This window comes from Neolamprologus multifasciatus, chromosome 7 (genome assembly GCF_963576455.1).
Source record: "Neolamprologus multifasciatus chromosome 7, fNeoMul1.2, whole genome shotgun sequence".
Classification (NCBI taxonomy): domain Eukaryota; kingdom Metazoa; phylum Chordata; class Actinopteri; order Cichliformes; family Cichlidae; genus Neolamprologus; species Neolamprologus multifasciatus.
Window position 1 is genome coordinate 57585670 of NC_140445.1, and position 21996 is coordinate 57607665.

The 21996-nt window shown below is 40.0% G+C and overlaps 1 protein-coding gene across 1 annotated transcript; it reads left to right on the plus strand.

Moving 5' to 3' along the window:
• The first annotated feature begins 1350 nt into the window (after positions 1-1350).
• hgfb (hepatocyte growth factor b) lies at positions 1351-19892 on the plus strand. Its single transcript, XM_085164504.1, has 18 exons — positions 1351-1529; positions 3964-4120; positions 4388-4500; positions 5083-5197; positions 6853-7001; positions 8594-8714; positions 9663-9781; positions 12336-12501; positions 12598-12731; positions 13497-13590; positions 14732-14862; positions 15709-15738; positions 16219-16324; positions 16889-16963; positions 17080-17229; positions 17320-17426; positions 17586-17728; positions 18265-19892. The coding sequence occupies exons 1-18, from the start codon at positions 1478-1480 to the stop codon at positions 18436-18438; spliced, it is 2136 nt and encodes a 711-aa protein (XP_085020630.1). The 5' UTR covers positions 1351-1477; the 3' UTR covers positions 18439-19892.
• Positions 19893-21996: the final 2104 nt, after the last annotated feature.

Below are 21996 nucleotides of genomic sequence, written 5' to 3' on the forward strand. Positions count from 1 at the left end.
TTTGAATCTGTGTGAATGTGAGTTCTGGAAAGACAAAAGAGAGAGAGAAAAAAAGTTGGAATCAATCTCCCTCAAGCATACAGTGTGTGGTTTAGTTATATGTGGATGTAGATGAGATATGGTACACAATAAAAGAGAGTAAAGAAAGGGAGCTTGAGCATTACTCCAGTGAAAGTATCTGACTCATGCCTGATTGTTTATTATTGCAAATGACTGTAGTCCTCTCAGGAAGCCACAGGAGTATTACTCATTGCACCAAAGAGAAGATAGCGATGTAGTCTGTCTCCCCTTAGACATTTATTCGTCTATTGGTCTGTTTTTGTTTTGCACACATGGTATGATTTGAACGAAAATACCGGGAATTCCCATAATGCAGTAAACCCCTGCCTTGTGATAACTTACATGATGTCTCTTTACTGCACTTCTCATCAGGCTCCTATCCAAGGACTGCTCTGTGACTGCTGCATTGAAGGTATTTAGAGAAAAGCCAGCTAAGTGTCATGCCTGCTGTCTTGTGCTGTCGTCACTGGAAATAGACATGTCACTCAGGAGATGGATGCAATGTCTTCATGCACCCCCACCAGTAATTTCACTACTTAGAGAAAGAAGTAAAGTAGCATAAACAACCTCCCTGTCCTTTGCATCCCCATTAGGTTTATCTTTGTTGACAAGTGCCTGCTGGTATCTGTTTTGTTTTGGACGCAGTGTTCCCTGGTGAGGTTGTAAAAAAGGCAGAGTGAAAAGTGTCCAAAAAGATGACTGAGTAGGAAAAGGTGAGCGAGAGTGAGATAGGTAAAGAATCCGCAGAACAAAACATTTAAAATAATGTTCTTTTTTGCAGACTTGTAGGAACGCATACTGCAGTCTGTTCAAATGTATAACTGTGGTAGCACTGCTTTTCAATTAGATTTCGAGGTCTTCATAGTCTATGAAATTTATGGATTACAGCAGAAAAGGTTTCCCAAAATTTGCCACAATAGCAGAATCATTGTTTCCTTCCTTCTAGACATTAAAACTTTTTTTTAATTATAAGAAAGTAACTCTCGATGGAGGGTGTTAAGGAAGAAAAAGAAAGAAAAAGAAAGAGAGGATGTAATATTTCCTAAACCACGGGTCTGAAGACGCAGATGCACGTTGCTCATATAAAGATCAGTTATTCAACGTTGTTACGGAAGGGATGGCAATGTGTGTGCGTGTGCTTACCTAATTGAAAATTGGTGGTGGTTAAAATAAAGGAAATGAGAGAAAAGAAAGAAAGAGAGAGAGGGGTGGAGGGATAAGCAGACTCACACATCGAAAGAGAGAGAGAGAACAGAGGAGGGGAGGAGAGGGAGGGAGGGGTGACGCGGGGAAGTACTTAGAGAGAAGACGCATCATCTGTGCAGTGGTGGGAGCAACATCTCCTGGTTGCAGTCCGACAGCAACGCGAGCAGCTTTTCCGACTTGTTTTCAGAAACCGTTGTTGCGTGACGAGACCATGTGGATTTACAAGCTCGTTTTTGGATTCGTTTTCGTCATTTCTTGCTCTGGTAAGTTTGCCGAAAACTACTCACAACTGCTCGCGTTGCTGCCCAACGTGTGACACCAGAGCCAGCGTGTGAGCGCACTGGTTTGCGCTCCCTGCACAACAAACTGTCAAGCACGAGTTAGGAGTGCCTTGAATCATTTGATTTTATTACTGTCGCTGCGATGTTCGGATAATAACACATTCGTCTTGTGTTAAACTCTGTATGGGTGTGTTATTAATGTAATCTGGGGGTGCGCGATTTATGGGTTAGCGTTACTTAGAGTCAAAACACATCCCTGGCAGTATTTTTTAAGACTGGACTTCAGTGAAAAGAGATGCTTTTGCTAAGAGCCATTACAGAGCTTTTTCATTCTAACTCACTACCAGAGCTCATTGGACTTTACAGTATCGCTTTGAAATTTAGCTGAATGAACACTGGGTAAGTGATAAGAAAAAAACATCTGCTTATACGCTAACCCACTGTCAGCTAAAGTGACCTGTTAAAATCCAATCAATCGTGCAGTCACCCTCTAACTGAGTGCAACATTCGCGGTTCATTGCTTCTTGGCACTCAGCCGGTCAACTCAAGCTGATGAGCGGACAAACACTAGGCCTCTGGTACTCTGTGATCCCCAGCTTGCTTACCACATCGTAAACTATCCAGACACTGAATCTGAAATCAACTCTGATGTGTGACGTCTTCCCTTCAAGTGATTCAACGATTTTTGTTTGTATGTTCTCTATGTGTTTGTGTGTGTGTCAGCCTCGATTTCATTTGGGGCCAGTGACAAATGACTGTGCATCCCATTGGACGCTGTAGACCTAATGGGATGCGCAGTTAAAGCAGACTTTTTCACACATAAAGTATTGTGCAAAAGGCTTGAGTCACTGCTCATTTCTTTATATTTTAGCAGGAAAATGGGGAAATAGGTGCAGTGATTTATTGAAACGTTTGCAAACATAAATGGAAATATGGTTTTTGAAAGCAAGAACAGCGTTTGCACGATTCTTAGAAACTTGAAGTCAGTATTTGGTATGAACACCTTTATTCTTCAACGCAGAATAAAGGTTAGCCAAGCTGTCTTGCAATTCTGCAAGTAGTCTTCAGGAATAGTTCTCCAGGCTTCGTGTAGGTCATTCAAAGCTCTTCTATGGATGCTGCTTCCTCTCTTCCTCTCTGGGGAGGCCAATCCATGACTGATAGTGTTCCATGGTGTTTTTCTACAAGGTATACTTTTACTGCATTGGGAGTGTAGTTTTGATCATTGTCATGCTAAAAAATGAAACTACTGTTACTCAGATGCTTTCCATGGTGGACCGAAATCTGTTGGTACTTTTATGCGTTCATTCAGCTCCAAACATTGACAGAGCATCCACTCTGTTTACAGATGGCTGTAGACACTCACTAATGTACGTCTCTGCTGACCTCCATATTTATTTGGATCTGATTTCTCTTGTCACTCATTTTCAGTCCAGTTCTTGCACATTACCTATGCATTTTCTCCTTGTTTCCCTTCCTTAAATATGGCTTTTAAAAGCCAGCCTCCCACTGAGGCTATTTCAGATGAGGCTTTGGTGAGCAGTAGAGAGAGCCGCTAAAGGGCCAAAATGCATCTCTCAGGTCCTGTGTCAGTTTTCTTTTGTTTTGTTTTTTTTGCAGTTTTACAGTTGTTTTTGTTTTTCCATTCCCTAAGGCCATGGCTTTTTTAAAAGACTTCTTCTTTTGTCTTCCATCTGTCCAGTTTCCTCAGCTTGTTTTAAAGTGCACATCAAGCCAGATATGCAAAAGCTTTTTGGGAATCATCTTCTTGGTGCAAAAATACTATTACAAAGTGCACAAGATGCATTTTTAAATTGTTTTGCTAAGTTGTCTGCTACATGTAGACACAATACTGTTTTATTGCTTAGTGTAGGTGCTTTTTTTCTAATGGTTGAATGATTCATAGTTTTTTTGTTTGTTAAGTGACTAAACACACAAAAAGAAAATGATCACAAGCAAGGACTGGAGTGAAAATAACTGAAAAAGAAAAAAACTGAAAGATATGCAGAAAGTCTGAAGAATTAAGACCACTTAAAATTAAATGAAAGTCTGGCTCTTTGCAAAATAAAAAGAAATGAGGTGTTTGAGATGCTTTTTAGACAGTCTCATCAGCAGACAACAAAGAATACTTTGTGTGAAATCATTTTATTATTATTATTACTAGAAGTAGTATTTAGTATCCCTTGTGTTAATATATACAATTTAGAATGGGCAGACTAAGACTACGTTTGTCATGGATGTAGAGCCAGACAAGTCTGTAGACTGTGTTAAAGCTATCTGTCTGTGTTCAACCACAACAGCATCAGGCCCTTGCTAATGATGCTCTCTCTACCTATAGTTGAGTCTCATTAATAATGTAAAATGTCAAACGAATGCTACTCAGTGATTGTGACCACATTTTGTAATTGTGTATCAGAAGGCAGAAGAAATGCTCTCCAGGACTACCAGAAAACTGACAGCATTCAACTGGTGTTCCATTCTGATTCTTCCCACCTGACCAAAAGCAGGAAGCTGAGCTTATCGAAGTGTGCTAAAGCCTGCAGCCGCAACAAAAGGCTCCCCTTTACCTGCAGGTTTGTCCGTGCTAATGTCATTACCCTTTCAGTTTCAGGATATTACTTTGGTAACATGGGAATGGCTTTCAGTTTGTCTTACTTAATTAATGTTTGCATGATGCATGAATTTTGATGTTTAGTTTAGCATGCCTCTCCTTTGTGTACTCACAGAATCCCTGTGTTGCTGGTTTCCTTTTACTTCAAGATGTCATAAAACTGACCATTATTATTGTCACTCTGCCTCCTGTTTTCTCTTCCTCCTTTCCAATCCTCTTTATTCTCCAGAGCATTTGTGTATGATCATAAAAACAGGAAATGCCAGTGGCTGTCCTTCGACAGGAACTCGCCAGGAGTTCAGAGCCAGCAGAACATGAACTACCAACTCTATGAGAAGAAAGGTGCTCTACATTTCCATGTTTTTGCTCACCCAGCTGACACATACACAACAAGTGTCTCTGACTCTCAGAAAAAACACATCCTTGAGGTAGCCTTTCTTTCAATAGACACCACTGCTTCTGTAGAGGTTTTGTGGATTTACATTTTTTAGAAAAAAAAAATCCATTTCATAACAATTTATGCTAGAGTGATTTTAGCTCCGTGATGATGGGAACCCTCTGGGGGGAAGACTAGGAAGGGCAAGGACTATTGCCGTGTTTATTGGGTTGGGCCACATCATGGTTCATTTTCTGTCATTAAGCGGTGTTTATGTAAATAATGGAAATTCCCACCCGTTTTCAATCACACTGACCACAACTGTGAACTGTGAACATGCCGGCTGTGTAACATAGTTTTTCCTGAGTCCAGATTTTAAAGATGATTAGGAAAACAGATTTGACTTTTGGCATTGTCGCATCTCCGTTAAGCTCAGTGTTTCAGATGAAAATCTCCTTCTGTCTGTTTTCTCTATTATCTGTTCTGGCTCTGTATGCAAAGCACTTATCACATTTACAAGATCGTTCTCTGTGTCTGTCTTATTTCAGACTATGTTAGAGAATGCATTGTAGGAACAGGGCAGAGTTACAGGGGGCGGAGGTCAGTGACCATGAGTGGGATCCTGTGCCAGGCCTGGGCTTCTCCTGTTCCTCATGAGCACAAGTAAGAATCTGATGTACTTTACACCACAATGTCAAACAAAATAGCGTTATAAGCTCTTTCTTACTGTTAGTTTTGGCCTGCTAGTAATGCAATTAGCTAGTAGCTAGAGGCTGGTCTGTATGTGTGCATATGTATATACGAGTATGATATATTAGGGGTTGATTAGGCTCCTGGGAGCAGTCATTCATCACATCTGACCTCATTGTAACGCCTTACACAGTCACAGATCATTTCCTGCTGTGGACCTACTGTTTATCTAGATGTGTATGTAGTGTGAATTCAAGTGTGTGTATTTTAGTTTTACTGGCATATGCCACATTTGGTTAAATTTAAGTTCTAAATATCTAAATCTATTTTTGCTGATAAGATATTTTTCAAAGTAAGAAAAAAGTTAAAATAATAAGATGCCAGTAAAAAAATGACAAAAGTGAAATTTGCACTGATCTCGGTTACATTGCACAGTGCAGTTACATCATTTTTACCCAGTTAGCAACAATATAGTTACATTAATCTAAGCCTATATGACTAAGATCCACTGTAGACTTAATAGCGGCAGACAGAGCTATGTGGTTCCTTGAACATCAAAGACGACTGTACTGTACACTAGCCATACTTTATCGCTGAACCCTATGCTACCTCCTCTCTCTTTTGTTTTTAAACTGTTTTCTTCTTTTTTCCACATTGTTGGAATTCTGTTCATTATTCTCTTTATCACTTTCATATTTAAAGGTAATCCAAGATTGAAAGATAGCCACCAATTTCCTGATTTCCAAAAGAAAAAGCATATGAATAGTGTTGAACCTTCAGTAAAAAAGAAAAATCCCACTGCCCTTTCTCCTCAGAGATTTAAAATGACTTTGAAAGGCTTTGTAGTGTCGAATCAAAGCCGGCAGTGTACGTTTGCACCTCCAGTGAACCTGCTTTATCAGGCCGTTATTAACTTTTCTGTAAATCAGGTAATTAAACCCAGGCACTTTGTATGTTTTATCAGTTCACTTACAGACATGGGAAATTGACATACACGCAAGCACAGATGGATGCACGCACATACACACACAAGTTCAAATAGCATTTTTATCAGTGTAAGGTTTCCCCTCCATAGATTGCCCACCAAAGACTTCTCATTTTTGTACCTGTCATTACCAAATCTGGTGAAGGACTATTTCATAGCTTTATCTTTTCCCCATCATGTGGAAAAACACCGCTTGTCTAACAAGCTATGCTTTCTGTGTCCATCATCACAGCTGGTGACTACAGCCATGTGCTTCCCTGGTGTAAAAGATATGAGTCATTTGTCAGTATGTTTATGTTACGTCCACCAACGCCAATCTCATGGAGAACTAACTTTGCTTTTAAGTATTAACCTGTTTTCCCTAAAAAAAAAGACTGCTGTGTCACTGATGATTCAGTCCTTTGGCATAGTTGTCAGTAACTTTTATTTTTGTTAATTTCCACCGGGGGTGTTTACAGAGCAGCACTCTTGTAAATGAGCAAGGAGAAGTCATTCTGTCAGAGATTAAAACCAGAGACCACAAACTGTGACCTTTTGGTGTTTTTCAAAAAGAAGTTGCTCTGCGTGCGAGCCGAAACGCTGTATTTGGCAGCAGGTCTTGGTACATGTGTTTGTTTTGTAACTGCAGCTCTGCTTCTGACAGATTCATGTCTAAGAGGTTCAGGAAGACGGACCTCCGAGAAAACTACTGTCGCAACCCAGACAACTCTGCTGTTGGCCCATGGTGCTTTACCACTGACCCTCGGCCACACTTCAGGCATCAGGAGTGTGGCATACCACAGTGTTCACAGGGTGGGTTTTACACACAGGCACACACGTTTGCAGAAATATATCAGTGTTGATATGAGCACATATTAATGTTAAAATAATACCCATTCTGCACTCTGCATTATCTCATCAATTGAGGCTTGATAGCCTGAAACGAGCTCCGGCAAACTAGGCAATCATATAGTTGGACTAAGCAAGTTCACCTAAACTGTGCTCTCTTGTGATATATATCTATCTATATATTTATGTGTGTGCGTGTGTGCGTGTTACTTGCTGAGGCCAGCTGCAGCTGTTTCCAGGTGTGTGGTTCGGTTTACACTGTCCTCTCTCATTCCATCAGGCTCAGGGTTTGTAAAGGGTTTGAACCTGAAGAAGCGGGTGTTGGAATGTTACGGGATATTAATCCCCCTGTCGTCTACTCAACATCAATTGTTAGCCATTATATCCATCCCTGTGGCATACATGTGGTTGTGATGAAAGAAGAGGGCCTCCTCAGCATGTTTTAGCCTTTATGTTATATCGCACAATGTTACTGTCAGGCACTGAAGGAGGGGATGATAATGACCTCTGTTATCTAATCCTCGGGGATTCATGCTGTCAGAGGGGTTGTTTCCTCAGCATGCATGGCACTGGATCACTTTAATGAGGCGCCAGGTTGTGGTTGGGTAGGACAAAATGGGAATCCTTCTTGCTCTTTAACTGACACAAGTTGTACAACAAAGATAATGACATTTTATTTTGATAAAAAGCCCGTGCTCTCTCAGTAAAAAAAATGACTGGGAGGGTTTCTCCTGAAATTAAGTGGTCCTAATAGGAAACATACACACAGACACGCAAACATGGCGTGTACAAGCACAAATACATGTGCAGCCTGTGGACTCACAAACATCTGTTTCCAATCTGGATCCTTGCTGTTGTTCACACTAGACAGTGTATTCTACTCACCAGGCAGAAAATCAGGCTTTGTCTTTATCCAAGAAACTTTTTAATGTTAGCATCCATATTTTAAATGTCTTTGTTTATAACGAGTCTTCGTTAAAGCTGAAGTATGCAAAAATAAAGTACTTTGATTGGCCAAAAGTGATCATTATGATATACAGTGGAACCTCGGCTTACGAAGACCCCATTTAACGAAACGCCACCTCTTCCTCCACCAAGAACTTCGTCTCCAGCCAGCATCGCCTCACTCAAAAGGCGATGGAAAAAGGTACTTCGACTTACGAAAGACCCTCTGGAACGAATTAATTTCGTAAGTCGGGGTTCCACTGTAGTAGGTGTAGAAATCCAGTTCTTGGACAGCCCAGTTGAAAATCTAGTATGGTGAAAGGCTGTTAACGACTTGTTTGTCTAGTGTAACAAACAAAAAAATGTTGCTTCAACCACTTTAAGTATTATGTTATCAAAATGTTTATTTCAAAATGTTGCTTAACAGTTTGGGAATCTAATATTAAACACTAAAGTGTATTCAATTTGATCTTCAGCTCTATTCTTTTGTCAGCCCATGGCTATCCTACTAAAAAAAAACACACCTCTCATTTGTATTCTGGATATATGATTTTTCATTGATCAACTTAGCGTTTTTCTAAGATACGTGCATGTGTTTTTCTGCTGTATAGTTGAGTGTATCAACTGTATTGGCGAGGATTACAGAGGACCAATGGACCACACAGAAAGTGGAAAAGAATGCCAGCGGTGGGACTTGGATGACCCACACAAACACCTGTACCACCCCAAGAGGTGATGCTCACAAGTGCACACACACAGATACACACTTACCTCTGCAGCGCACAAAATTTGTGCAAGCTCAATCACATCTACTTGCATGCATGCTTATATCATGAGAATACATTACGTTTTAAAAGGTTCATAAAGTAATTCAAAGTAGTTTAGCTGCACTTACTCTGGTGATGAAGTGTTTTGGATTCAGTTAGTGAAAACCTTCCCCAAAGGAATAATATTGGAATCCAGTGTGTGTTTATGTGGGGTTTTTTTTGTGTATTTAACAATAATATGTTGGGAAAATTCTTCATTTTGACTTAATTGTCCGAAATTGCTTTAAACTCTCAGACTTGGGCCTAAGCTGTTATTCATTTATACCTGTTTTAAGGTTTCATATATTTTAATCTATATTATTATTCGTTGCACGATCTTCAAAAAGTGCACGTACACGTCAGCTGTGTGCATCTGTGTCAAGACAGCTAGTGGGATGGCAGGTGGTCTGGATTAGTGGGGACTCGTTAACACATCCTTAATCATCCCACTGTTTATGTAAACGAGGTCCCAGACTGCTCATAGCACTAATGTAATGAGAGGGTCCCACAGCCTGATACTTCATGCCTAGTGGCTACAGGCCTGGAGGGATGTAGGACTTTGGGATGACTTACTGTAGAACACCTGTAGTGGTGCAACTCATTATCTTCCTCACTCCCCTGAGCTCAGAAGAGTTATTAGTGTGTCGTTACATGCAATGGTGAATTGTCTCTCAACTATTTCGCACTGCTTGTAAATCAGCAGGAAAATAGAAACATGGATCTCTTGACAGGGACCTCTGAACTTTTAGAATATAGTGGCAGTTAACATCAAGGAGTCCTCCAAGTGTGTGATAGTTGTTTTATATTTTATTTATTTGCAAGGCTTTTGAGTCTTGTTTCTGCTTACATGTTTTTTCTGCCTGTTTTGTATTAGGTACCCTGACAAAGGCCTGGATGATAACTATTGTAGAAACCCAGATGGACGCCAAAGACCCTGGTGCTTTACCACAGACCCAAATACACCCTGGGAGTACTGCAACATCACAGTTTGCGGTGAGCCTATATTCATGTTTGTTTGTGTGTGGTTGAATCCATTACCATTTGTCATGCATGTTACGGAGGAATCTATGCCCTTCTGTTAGTGGCAGTGTTGCTGCTCAGTGCGGGTCGACAAAGTATGACTGACTGCAGCAAAATTTACTGCTTCCTGTTTCTTTCATTTTACCATTCCTCCCCTCTTCTTGGCTAATGCTAAAGAATATACAAACACACACTCACCCACCCACACAAACAGATGCAGAGCCCCCCTCCCCTCCCTCTTAGGGTTGGCTCTCTGTTATGTCTTCTCTGATAGCCAGAATGTTTATTTTTTTCCCTGCACCACTGGCTTTCTGTTTATTGTTCTATGCCAGCTCTTATGTGTGGTAGTCAAACTGCACAGGTCTGAATTACTGCTCTACATTAACCTCGTGTTACACACGCAGACACAACACCAGGGTCACACACACTACAAGCAGATCATTTACACCTCATACACTTAGTGCAAACGGCGTGATTGATGTTTAAGAGATCGGTGTGTGCGTCACATCTGGCTTTGGCTTTGTGTGTCTTTGCACTTGTAGTAAACCAGCAAACGCTGCGTGCTTGGAGTTCACCCTGCAATCAGTGACAAGTCACATAGTCAGACACTGGATTCTTCAAGAACATAAAACAGAAACAGAGCTGGTGTTGTTGTTGGACTCTGCTTTATTCTCTTTAGTCTGCGACCGGCCTGCTTTCCTGCTAGAATCATCAGCAGTCCTGGCTCCATGTTTACTAGATGGCACTCCACCATGTGGACCCAGTGATTCACTGTTCTCTCCCCCTTATTTTCTCCTCTCTAAAAATTGTCTTCTACCCAGGGCATTCAACCCTTCTCTCACTCTTTCTCTATTATGGGAGCTTTTTGGGAACAGACCAAGTTTACGACCCAGTTAGTCTTAATCAAAACAAGGCACACAGAGACAACCAGATAAAGTGTTCATTTGATAAGGCCCCTTCTTTTGTTTACTGTCAAACTAGTTCAAATCTATTTTTATGCATCTACTATGCACAGCAAATCTCTGTTTTAGAGACTTGAAGATCTGGCGCTTTGTACATTTTCGGGTACAGTCGTGTAATGCTCAGGTTAATGAACTTGTAGCACTATCTAATGAGGATCTCCGTGAAGACAAGCACAGCAGACTCAATTTCGTGCCTTGGTTGTCCAATCTTTTTTGAGCCTAGCTAAACAGCTATTCTGTTGATGTCAGATAGTCAGTGTACTAAGGGTATTTGGCACCATTTCAAATACACTGTCACACTGAATACATCTATAATCCTGGCTGTTTGCTACTATTGGCATCACTGTGCACTAATACAAAGTGGATGTATCTTGAGATCGGGGAATGATAAAACCTGGGGATGAGGACAGTGTCATTTTTAGGCCAACTAATTTGGCTGCCATCAGAGCAAATTTTTTTTGCAGTCTGAATTGTAGGTGTTGGCAGTTGGGAGACTGAATTCTGCACAGTGAGGGTCTAAATTTACCAGGAGGCAATTTACCCCACAACCCCCCAAAAAAGTGCCCCGTTGGCAAGCTGTACTTTTCTGAACATACATACACTTTTATGGCAGAGCATGCAACACTAATCAGTGTAATTTTATCTATTATATTAATGTTTTACACACCAATGTTACACAAACACACTTTTTGTTTGACTTCAGTTCATAGTTACCAATTTTATTTTGCAGAGGATGGCATTCAGACTAACATATTTTTGATATATTGGTAGACTCATTTGTTTATGTTTTGTGTGAAAATGCAAATTACAAACATCTTCCAGGAAAATCATTCATGGAGAACGATATACAAATTTCAGGCAAATAAAAAACCTCCTGAGGGTTTTGCAGTATCCATTTTTCAACTTTCTATATAGTTCAAAGTTACCATAATTTATTCAGTTTTCATCACTTTGGAAAATTTCTCTTACCGCCCTCATTTCACTCATCTGTAACTCACAGCAATTGTTTTCAAAATTTCTTCATACACCATTTAAACTAAATAAGCTTTTATCAGTTCTTCACCATCTCTGTGCACAGTGTAAATTAGGTGGCCAAACTTTTCACACTGTCTTTTTTTCTATGTTAGTGCAATCATAAATGGTAAATTTGAGCAGATTCAAACTAGCCCCCTTTATACACTGTAGTTGAGGCATCTAAAATTAATTTTCATATGCATTTCATATTGCCTTATGCATTAATTGCATTTTGTTTCAGCATTATGTATGTTGAGGGAAACAACCAAGATTTTCTGAGTTGGGTTAGTTAGTTGTGGTTGGTAGTGTTTAATTCTCCTCATATACCAGAGATGATCCTCATATCGAAGAGGATTTGTTTATCTAACATGTGTAAATAAAGATTGACTTTTGGGGGTTATGCTGAAACATCTTAAGTTGCAAGAGCACAAGATCTTGAGCCTAAATTACTAGGCTTTCTATATACTATACTATCCTTGCTATATTTTGGTTTGCCTTTTGGTTTGTTTAAGAACATGTGTTATTATAAATTTTTTGGCTATATTTTTAAGAAACCCCTCCTAAAAGTAATGTGGTGGAAACAACTGAGTGTTACCAGGGCAGAGGAGAGGGTTACAGGGGAGCAGTAGATATGACGCCCACTGGACTTACCTGCCAGCGCTGGGACTCTCAGTATCCCCATAACCATACATTCCTGCCTGAAGCCTACCCCTGCAAGTGAGTCAGAAACTTACATGATACAACCATCCACTCACTCACCCTTGCACTTCCATTTTAGCAGATTACAGCATGACTTTCTCTTGTGTTTTCCAGGGACCTGAGAGAGAACTTCTGTCGAAATCCAGATGGCCAGGAATTCCCCTGGTGCTTCACCACAGACCCAAGAGTCCGCACAATGTCCTGCGTTAATATCCCTCAGTGTGGCACCCAAAACAGGCTCGTCAGCGGTGAGAGACTCAACAGATTTATTTGGCTTTGACAGGAGCAAGGGAAAAGACAATTTTCTCTCCATCGGAAGCAGATAAATGCACATATTCTGAGAGAGATCTTGTAACCACACACATCCCAGCGGGAAGCTGTTGCCCTGTAAGAGTGTGGGAAGGACTGACCACCATGTATCACACAAATAAAATCTGACAGCAACTCAGGATGGTCAGTTCTTACTGGTCACTGAAAAATAGTGCTGTTTGAGATTCTTTTCGAGGTAGATTTAGAAGTTCTACATGCAGATCTATAGCTGAGTAGGCAAATTCAGATTCCCTAAGGGATTTTAACGGATATTCTTTCGAGACTGAGTGGGTTTGAATTGGAATTATAAAACCACTCTGAGGCTATTTTGTGGTTTACGCTTGAGAGTTCAATACATTCCCATATACAATATACTGTAAATGAAATGAAGGGTAACAAACAGCTAAAAAAATTATGAACGGCAGTATTTTTATCATTTATCATTGTCAAGGATTACTTTTGTGATTCCAGCAAAGCATAAAGTAGGACCACTACAACAACTACGATAGCTCAGCTAAGGGTTGTGTTTTCTTTTGCTCATATTTGAACACAATTCACTTTTTTTTTTTACTCTAGCTTTTCAGTTGAACAGCACCACATGCATAATTGTACATTTATAGAGACTGTTTTGCATGTTTTTGTTTAAAGCAGTATGTGCCCAGACAGCCTATCTAATTCTTCTATCTCATTTTGTCCAAATCCAGACTGCTATGAAAGATTTGGAGAAAATTACCAAGGACAGCAGTCAAGGACTAGATCAAACCTGCCCTGTGCTCCCTGGAGAGACCACAGCAACAGGTCGGCCCACTGGATCTCTGCTACTTCCTGATCACTTTCCCAAACTTCACTATGATGTAGAAAACAGACTTGCACCATTAATAAAACTGTAGACAAGCACTACTGGCTAAAATAGACATTTAAATTGTCACACCGGTCCACAACATGTTAACCCACAGACCCCAACAAAGTGTAGGAGATTTTAAGGCACTCAGTGAGACAAGAAGAAGAAAGAAAACACAAATGTTGAACAGAAGACGACCTTGTGCACGACAGTCCTGCTACGCAAGTGTAGCTGAGTTTTCTAGAACCATGTGTGCAAATCTGAAACATGGTGTTGTTTTAGGGAGGCACTTTGTAAGTGACCTCTACTTAAGTCTCGCTGTTGTTAGTCAGTCAAGGCAAGCCACTTGTTCTCAGAGGAGAAAACAACTCCTAGCCTCCCCTACAGCTTTTTTATGGCTTGAGACGCGTTTTCCTGAAAATGACCCAGCTGAGCAAGAAAGACTCCCAGAGATAACTTGGCTGGGTGATGCACTCTTTACAACTCACCCTTGACCCTAAATCCGCTCCTTTACAGGAACACTTCAAAGCCACTCAACCCCACTGTATGGCTCTTTCTAATGGGTCAAAAGCTGGGGTTAGGAAGTCAGAGGGAGAGCTGGCTGCACCAGAAGGATAATATAAATAAACATGAATTTTAAACCCTTGATTGCTATGATTTCACCACCTTATTAGTTAAGGAATTTGGTGCGAGAAGGGATTTAGTTTGTGGTTTTAAAATTGTAGCGAGAATGTTTCATGTGTGGGATACGTCTGCACGAGTATTAGATATGTGAATGTAGGTGGGAGCATACTGTCTAAGTGAGTAATTCTTTTGCAAATCACCTCATTATCTTGTCTGGAGGGAGAGAGCCTACACAGCTGTGTATTTAACGGTCCAAATCCTATCTGGCTAAATTCATTCAGCTTTTTACACATAGTTATAAATCAGTAGAAATCCTTTTTTTAACTGTCAAAACAAGACAAATTATCTGCTTAAACTAAAAGAAAGAACGAAAGCAAGGGAGATGTTTCTTTTGTTTTCACATTGTCTTTGGGGCTTAATAAATGTTGATGAAAGATTTGTTAAGGGATCATTCGGGTTTCTGTGTTTGCTCAGTGGTGAGAGGGGCATGCCGACGGCTGGCCTGGAAGGAAACTACTGTCGAAATCCTGATAAAGACAAACATGGTCCCTGGTGTTACACCAACAATTCTGCCATACCCTGGGACTATTGCCATGTGAAACCATGTGAGTGTCAATCCATACAATATGAGCACTGACACACACACACAAGTCACTTAGATAATGTGTAATTGAAGCTTTATCGTGGTTCTAGAGAAAAGACTGAGCTAGTGTTTTTTTGTTTTCACTTCTGTTTCTCTCTCACTCTAACACACACACACACAGAGAGAGAGAGAGAGGGAGAATAATTTGGAGTGGGTAAGTCTGTCTATACTCACAGGAGATCCATAGTCATCAGGAAGCCTGAGGGTTTTTCTATGGAGCCAGAGGCATCATGCTTGCAACTAGCTTATAAAAGTTTATGAATCTTTTTCTTCTTTTTTACACTTTTTTTTAACTTTTAACTACAAGACCATACCCTTGTTGTATTTCATGTTTTAGGATTACTGTTTTGTAAATAACTGTGTTACAATTCTGATATGTTATTTAATATATTATCCTTGCCATCTGTTATCTTGCCGAGCCTCCATTAATGGCGTGAATAATGCATCCATGTGTGATTACTTGACATGAGCAGATTATGAGAATATAAATTAATTCATGACTCCTGACCTTAAAACTATGAGAAAAGTGCTTTAAAGTATATAAATAAAACATAAGCAGTTGTGCTCTTGTGGCGTCTGTTACATCTAAAAATCTAAAATTAGGAAGCAGCTTTAACCTACAGACACACCGCAACCCTTTTAAGGCGTGTTGCCTTCAATTAAACATGACATGGAAAACAAACTCATTGGCTCTGGTAGCTGTTGCTCTATGCTCACTGTGAAATTTACACCCCTGTGTGAGGTTGGCTCTTACCTTGTATGAGTTAATGCGCCCTGATCACTTGCTCGTCTCCTTGCCTCTCTGCAGGTAATGCTTCACAGAACACCATCCAGCTGGGTGAGAGTCTCTCTGTGCTCATCTGTCTGCCTGTGTGTGCGAGTGGCTCAGTTGCTGAACTGTATTTGATAGGCTACAGAACTTGATGGGGTGCTTTTTATGTCCAGCTATAATGATGCATGAGATAATGAGGTTGTGGTGGCATCTGTTTCCCTTTCTGTGTGTCTCTGTTGGTCTTTCTGTGTTACTTTGTACTCTTTTGCACATAGTCATTGAAGAACAAATGATGAATCCTCTGCTCTCTTGACATACAGAGTTCAGAATACAAATGGGTTCTGTTAACATTTTCAGTAATCACCTTAATTATCGGCCTCATCAGTTAATGTTCTTATGATGATGATTGAGCTGCGTCGTTAGGCAGCTCGAGTGCCTCTTGTATTGTGACTATGTAAACAATATATGTCCGTGTTAACTACAGTGTCATTGCGTCTGTGACGGCAAAAATTTAATATATATTTTATTTGCGCTCTGACTTTCTAGGTGAGGAGTCTTCTGTGAGCTGTTTTGTCCATAAGACAACGAGGATCGTAGGAGGAAGTCCACTGAGCATATCAGAAGGCAGCTGGATGGTCAGCATACAGAAAGGGTATGGCATTTAGCATTCGATACATTTTCCTCTACTAAAGAACAGTGGAGGATCCTGCCCAGAGTATTCTTGAATTGATTAAAAAAATCTGAAGGGTTGCTTATTCTTTTTCTTTTTATCTTGTCGACTGCTGCAAATTTAGGATTTATGTACAACATATGTTTGTTTTTGCTTTGATCCTTGACATTTCTGATCAGTCAACATGTACATATAGAAAAGAAACAGGGTTAAAGAAACAGTTTACCACTGTAAGAAGGTCACTTATAATACTCTTATTTCTCTGAACAACATAAGGATTAGCCTATTAAGCCAGATTCCTTAAATACAATGACTGTCTAGAACATAATTATTAGTTGTGTGCTTATATATTGGTGAAGTTTCAGATGTATTGAAGAAGAGCTTGTGATGTGGTTCTATTAATTGTATTGTCAGGTTGTCATAGTATGATTACAAGCTTTTCCCCACAGATTTTCTCCCCAAAGTGGCGCAGTTTCAGGTCATGTATGCTGTGGGATGTCATAGATTTGACCTCAATATAATATTTGTGTTTTGTGCTGTTCTCAGATCAATGCACTGGTGTGGCGGCTCACTAATACGAGACGAGTGGGTGCTTACTGACAGAGAGTGCTTCTCCTCATGGTAATGTTGTCTCCCTTTTTGGTTTTTGGAGTAGGGTAGTAAAAAGTTAAAGGACCCAAAGAATGATAACTGTGCAGTATTTCCAACTGTATTAACTTTTTCTTGTGCCTGTTCAGTGTTCCGAACCTCAGCGAGTATCGAGTGTGGCTGGGGGTCTCTGACATTCGAGAGGGCGCTCCTGACTGGTCTAAGAGGCAGGAAGTCACTATAGCCCATGTAATATGTGGCCCTGAGGGCTCCAGCTTAGCCCTCCTAAGGCTCTCTAAGTGAGTGCCTGGAAAAATAATCTCAGTGATATATTGATATATTTTTCTGTACTTGTGATGCTGATCATATTTTGTAAATATGTTTTTCAGGCCTGCCCTTCCTGCAGACAATGTCCATACGATTCAGCTACCTGTGGCTGGGTGCAGCATCCCAGAAGGAACAATATGTAAAATGTATGGATGGGGAGAGACCAAAGGTACTAATATTATATATTGGATTATAGTATACATACCTATTTTCTGGTTCTTATGCTTGCAATATGTTAACCCTGGGTTTTTCTTAACATTGTGTTGCACTGTATTATATTTACTACAACAAAACACAGGCAATGAAGTGCAATTTTTAACTCTTTCAGGCACTGGCTATGAAGATATGCTAAAGGCAGTGGAACTGCCCATTGTCAGGAATGACCGGTGTAGAGAAATGCACAGAGGAAACCTTCACATCACCACCAACAAGATCTGTGCAGGAGGGAAAAGGAATGAGGGAGTGTGTGAGGTAAACTGTTGTAAACAGTTTGTATTGTTTTCCTAAAGAAGTGTTTTGGTATTTACACACAGGGCAAATAACTGTTTTAGTGATCAGAAGGAAAAGTGCTCACTAGAATTCATACAGTGCACTCAAACCGTGTTGGTAAACAAGAACAGGCTTTTACTCCTATGGATAAAGTAATTGTTCCCAGTGTGAATCTACGTGGGTATTAGCGCCTTTGTTTAACACAGTGCTTCCAAAGCCCAGTTTGATCTAAATCTCAAACAAATGTTATGTGAATCCGTGGGCTTAGTATTCAGTCAGTTGTAAATAGAGCAGCTGGAGACTGTTGCGCTAAATTTCATCAGCTATCAAAGACTTGATTTTGTGGTTTCTGGCTTTAGAAAAGAGCTGCCCATGTTTGGATATAGTATCCATAACAGAACAATTTCATTTGAGTGTCAGAAACGTAAAACATTGACGTTAGCTGTTTAAAACTACGGACAAAGAAAAATGTGCTATAAATTTCTTCTTTCTTTTTTTTTTCTTCTTTTTTTTCGCAGAGGGATTATGGAGGCCCTCTGGTGTGTCAGGATGGGTATATCAGGGTTATTGTTGGATTAAGTGTACATGGCAGAGGCTGTGCTCGGGCCAACCAGCCTAGCATCTTCATTAACGTGCCCTTCTACACGCAATGGATCTACAAGGTTTTCAAATATTACCCCAACACCGTCTAGAAACGTAACCGAGAATGAAAAAAAGTTTGGGGGACTAAATCTGACCAAGAGCCAGTGGTGCACGCAGGATGCCTGGTTTATATGTTTTGCATACTTACACAGTCCAGATCAATAGGAAATTGATCCAAGGATGTACTTACACTATGATGTAATATTTAAAGTATCAACAAGAATATTCTGATTCTAAAAGGCACTGATGGCAGTTGAGTGGATGTTTTATCTTAGACATATGGTAAGAAAGTCAAGAAACAACAAAGTATGGCTTTGACTGAGTTGGGAGCAGAACAGACAGACATACACATATATGTATATATATATTTTTTATCCAATTCACATTTTCCTTTGGGTAGCAGTTCCACCATAATTGTGTATGTGTGTATGTAGTTACTCTTGATTCCTGGCATTACTTGAATATTTTAAATACCAAATTCGGTGGTTCAGCAGCTGCTTTTGTAGAGTACGTCAATGGGCCACTTAGAAAACTATCCAGTGGTAGGGCAACGTTAAGGACACTACAATGAGCTTTGATAAAGTGGTCCTTACTGTACATACTATTTTAATGAGTGTGTTTGTGACACTCTTAATTCATTTAGGTCTTATAGATCTATTATAAGAGAACTCAGATGTTGCGGTGGATATAAAGTGTGCTATCTCTGTGTTTTAGCTTTTAGCCACATTTCTGTTTCATTGTGGTGTCAAATAAACAGAAATACCTAAATAAACTGCATCTTCAGTGTTCTTCTCCTAACACAATACACCTGACTGAAAGATGCTGTTTTCTTTCTGTGTAAAAAAAAAATGAGTGTATGGTTACCCAGTCTTCACAGGATTTGAAAAACATGTATTTTTTTTCCTTTTATGTGTGCACAAAAGTTCTTTCTGTACAGAATATAATATTTCGTTTAAAAAAAAGTTGAATAGTCATCGGTATGTCTGTTTTTTATGTTTGTTTTTTTATGTCTGTGTATGTGCAGAGGGAGAGTGAGTTTTGCCTGTGAGCCTGTGCACGTTTAAGCCAGAACCGAACCCACTCGCATACCTTGGCAGACGCTTATTTTAATTCCACCCTAGATATTAGCGTGTCAGAGTCTGCTGTTTCCAACTCTTGTGGATGGGATGTGGTCTTTTTAACATTACTGTCTGTGATGGGTTTCACTGTGATGACTGAACAGCCCTTGAAACAACTTGACACACTTCTTTTCCCAGTGTCAGTGATGGAGATGGCTTTACAGCTACATTATTTTTGCATGAGTGAGAAAAATGGTCCGCGTGTGAATGTGTGCACACTAAAAGATTCTGCAAGCTGCTATATTCCACAGACTGTACAGCAATGCCTTATAATATAAAACGTGTATTGTATTGAGTGCATTTACTATGAGCGTGAAATGTTACACCCAGTTTCAGCATTATTTTCAAATGATGCCTGTCATTATATTAAACTCTTTTTCTACTTATCTGTGAATTGAATTTTAATTTCATGTTTTAAATGTTGCATTCTTTGCATTCTGAGTGCAAACGTGCATAATTGCAGTCAGTTTGCTGCATAATTAATAGAACAGAGGTCGGTTGTTGTATTTCACTACCAGAAGATGGCACCATGGTAGCATAGAGACTATGAGGACGAATTTGTAATCTTGCTAATCTCTCTTTCTCCCTCTTTCTCACACACACACACTCAGACACACACAATCCATACAGCCACATTCACTTTCAATTGCACACACAAAGTGGCATATACCCACACACACCACTGGTTCCAGCCACGTAGCTGTTCCTGATAAAAACACTACACCAAAATAGCCGAATTTTGGTGTCACCACATTCAGAGTTTAATAGAGTGGGAGTGTGAGATAAATATGAGGGGGCACGAGAGTATACGTGTGAATGCGAGTGTTAGAAATAGAACGCATAAAGGTGAAAGAGAGCAGCTACTGCGAGCTGGAGATTAAACGCTGAATCCATTGATGCTGTATTAAGAAACTTATGGAGCAAGCAGAAAATGCACTGGGATCGACACTTTCCGTTGCAAGGTGTGTGCTGCTTGCTGATGCTGAGACAACACACGCAGACACACGCGCGCACACTCGCACTTATGGCTGGGACAGTACAGTATCTGTGATAATGCATACTGTAGCGGTATCAAAGAAATATGACGTGTAAGAAGTTTGCTTTCATGTGCAGGTCAGCAGGGTGAACGGAAAGACATGGAAATGTAGATATAAACGAGCAGATAAACACAAGGACACCGGTCCCCTCTCCGCTCACCCCCTCTGTGCTACAGCATGCAGGAGGCTATGACTATGATCCACTGAACATGGTTTGTGTCACGGCTGTTCACCCTGGCATGGAAGCACAGTCTACAAGACATAGGGTAAAGAAAATGATTAAGAGCAATAATCAATTTTCAAACAACGATTAGTTGTCGACAGTGCTGCGATGTGACAACTTGAGGAGTAAAATGAGACACTTTTATCTCTCTCTATCTGGCTGGCCATTGAAATTCAAACACAGTAGCAGGATAGTCTCACATGCTGCCACAGTTGGCTGACGACTCCAGGCAGAGATCTGCTTCTCAATCCCTCTGTATGTGTGTGTTACGTATGCGACTAAATGAAAGAGAGGGAGTGGCAAGAAGAGAAAGATGGAAAATGAGAGAGGGACTGATTATTCCAGAGAAAGGCTTTTATAAGCCACAAGACTCCCATTACAGATCATTATGTTTCAGATTTAGTTAAGAATATCTTTCATAATCTAATTGGGTTGTCTTTGTAATGTCATTTAACCTCTTTTTAGGCACTTTCACTTCTCTCTGTGGAGTCGTCGGTTTTGGGCCTCTGTTATACCTGTGTGTATTCGAGTATGCTTGTGCGCGCGTGCGCGTGTGTGCCCATTTCCAATTGTCAGATTATTATGATTTCCAAGTGTAGGCTTACAAGAGTGTAGAGAGGAAATCTGATCATATCCGAGCTTTTGAAAAGTATCTTTCTCCTATCAGGATTTCACCTTGTAAAATGACACACCTTTCCATCTCAACACCAACTCCACCTGATACTTTTCATAGTATGTTCAGTTAAAAAACACACAAATGCACCCACACTGGACAGCCATACATAGCAAAGCGAATAGTCAAATACATCTTTGTCAAATAAATTTGAATAAAGCTAATTTTTACTTAATTACTAAAACTGGAAAGTTCCCATTGTTATGAGTCCCACATTTAAAAAAAAAGAAAAGAAGATAATATAAGAAACAATAACAAATGGGATGCAATTGAGTTTTCCAGAAATTCTGACAGGTACAATGGTCTACAAACAATCAGCAAACACAGCAGAACACATTGCCCATGAAATTAACTCTCCACATCAGCTCAGCTTCTGATCTTCTAGACACTGACTGAATAACTGTTTGATTCACATCTTATTGTAGAAATGTTTGAAAATGAGCGAGAAGAGGTAGCAGCAAGCAAACTACAAGAAGGCGCAGATTATTTTTCAATCAATTTAGTCAAGTGTTATTCTCTCAAGTGTTTTCCTTCTTAAAGCAAGTACACAATCTTGT

What these genes read in the sequence shown, in the direction of transcription:
- hgfb (XM_085164504.1), top strand. Translation starts at nt 1,478, where the DNA reads ATGTGGATTTACAAGCTCGTTTTTGGATTCGTTTTCGTCATTTCTTGC. An exon ending in TTTCGTCATTTCTTGCTCTG is followed by an intron (nt 1,530 to 3,963) that starts GTAAGTTTGCCG and finishes ATTGTGTATCAG; the next exon opens with AAGGCAGAAGAAATGCTCTC. An exon ending in CCTGTTCCTCATGAGCACAA is followed by an intron (nt 5,198 to 6,852) that starts GTAAGAATCTGA and finishes TGCTTCTGACAG; the next exon opens with ATTCATGTCTAAGAGGTTCA.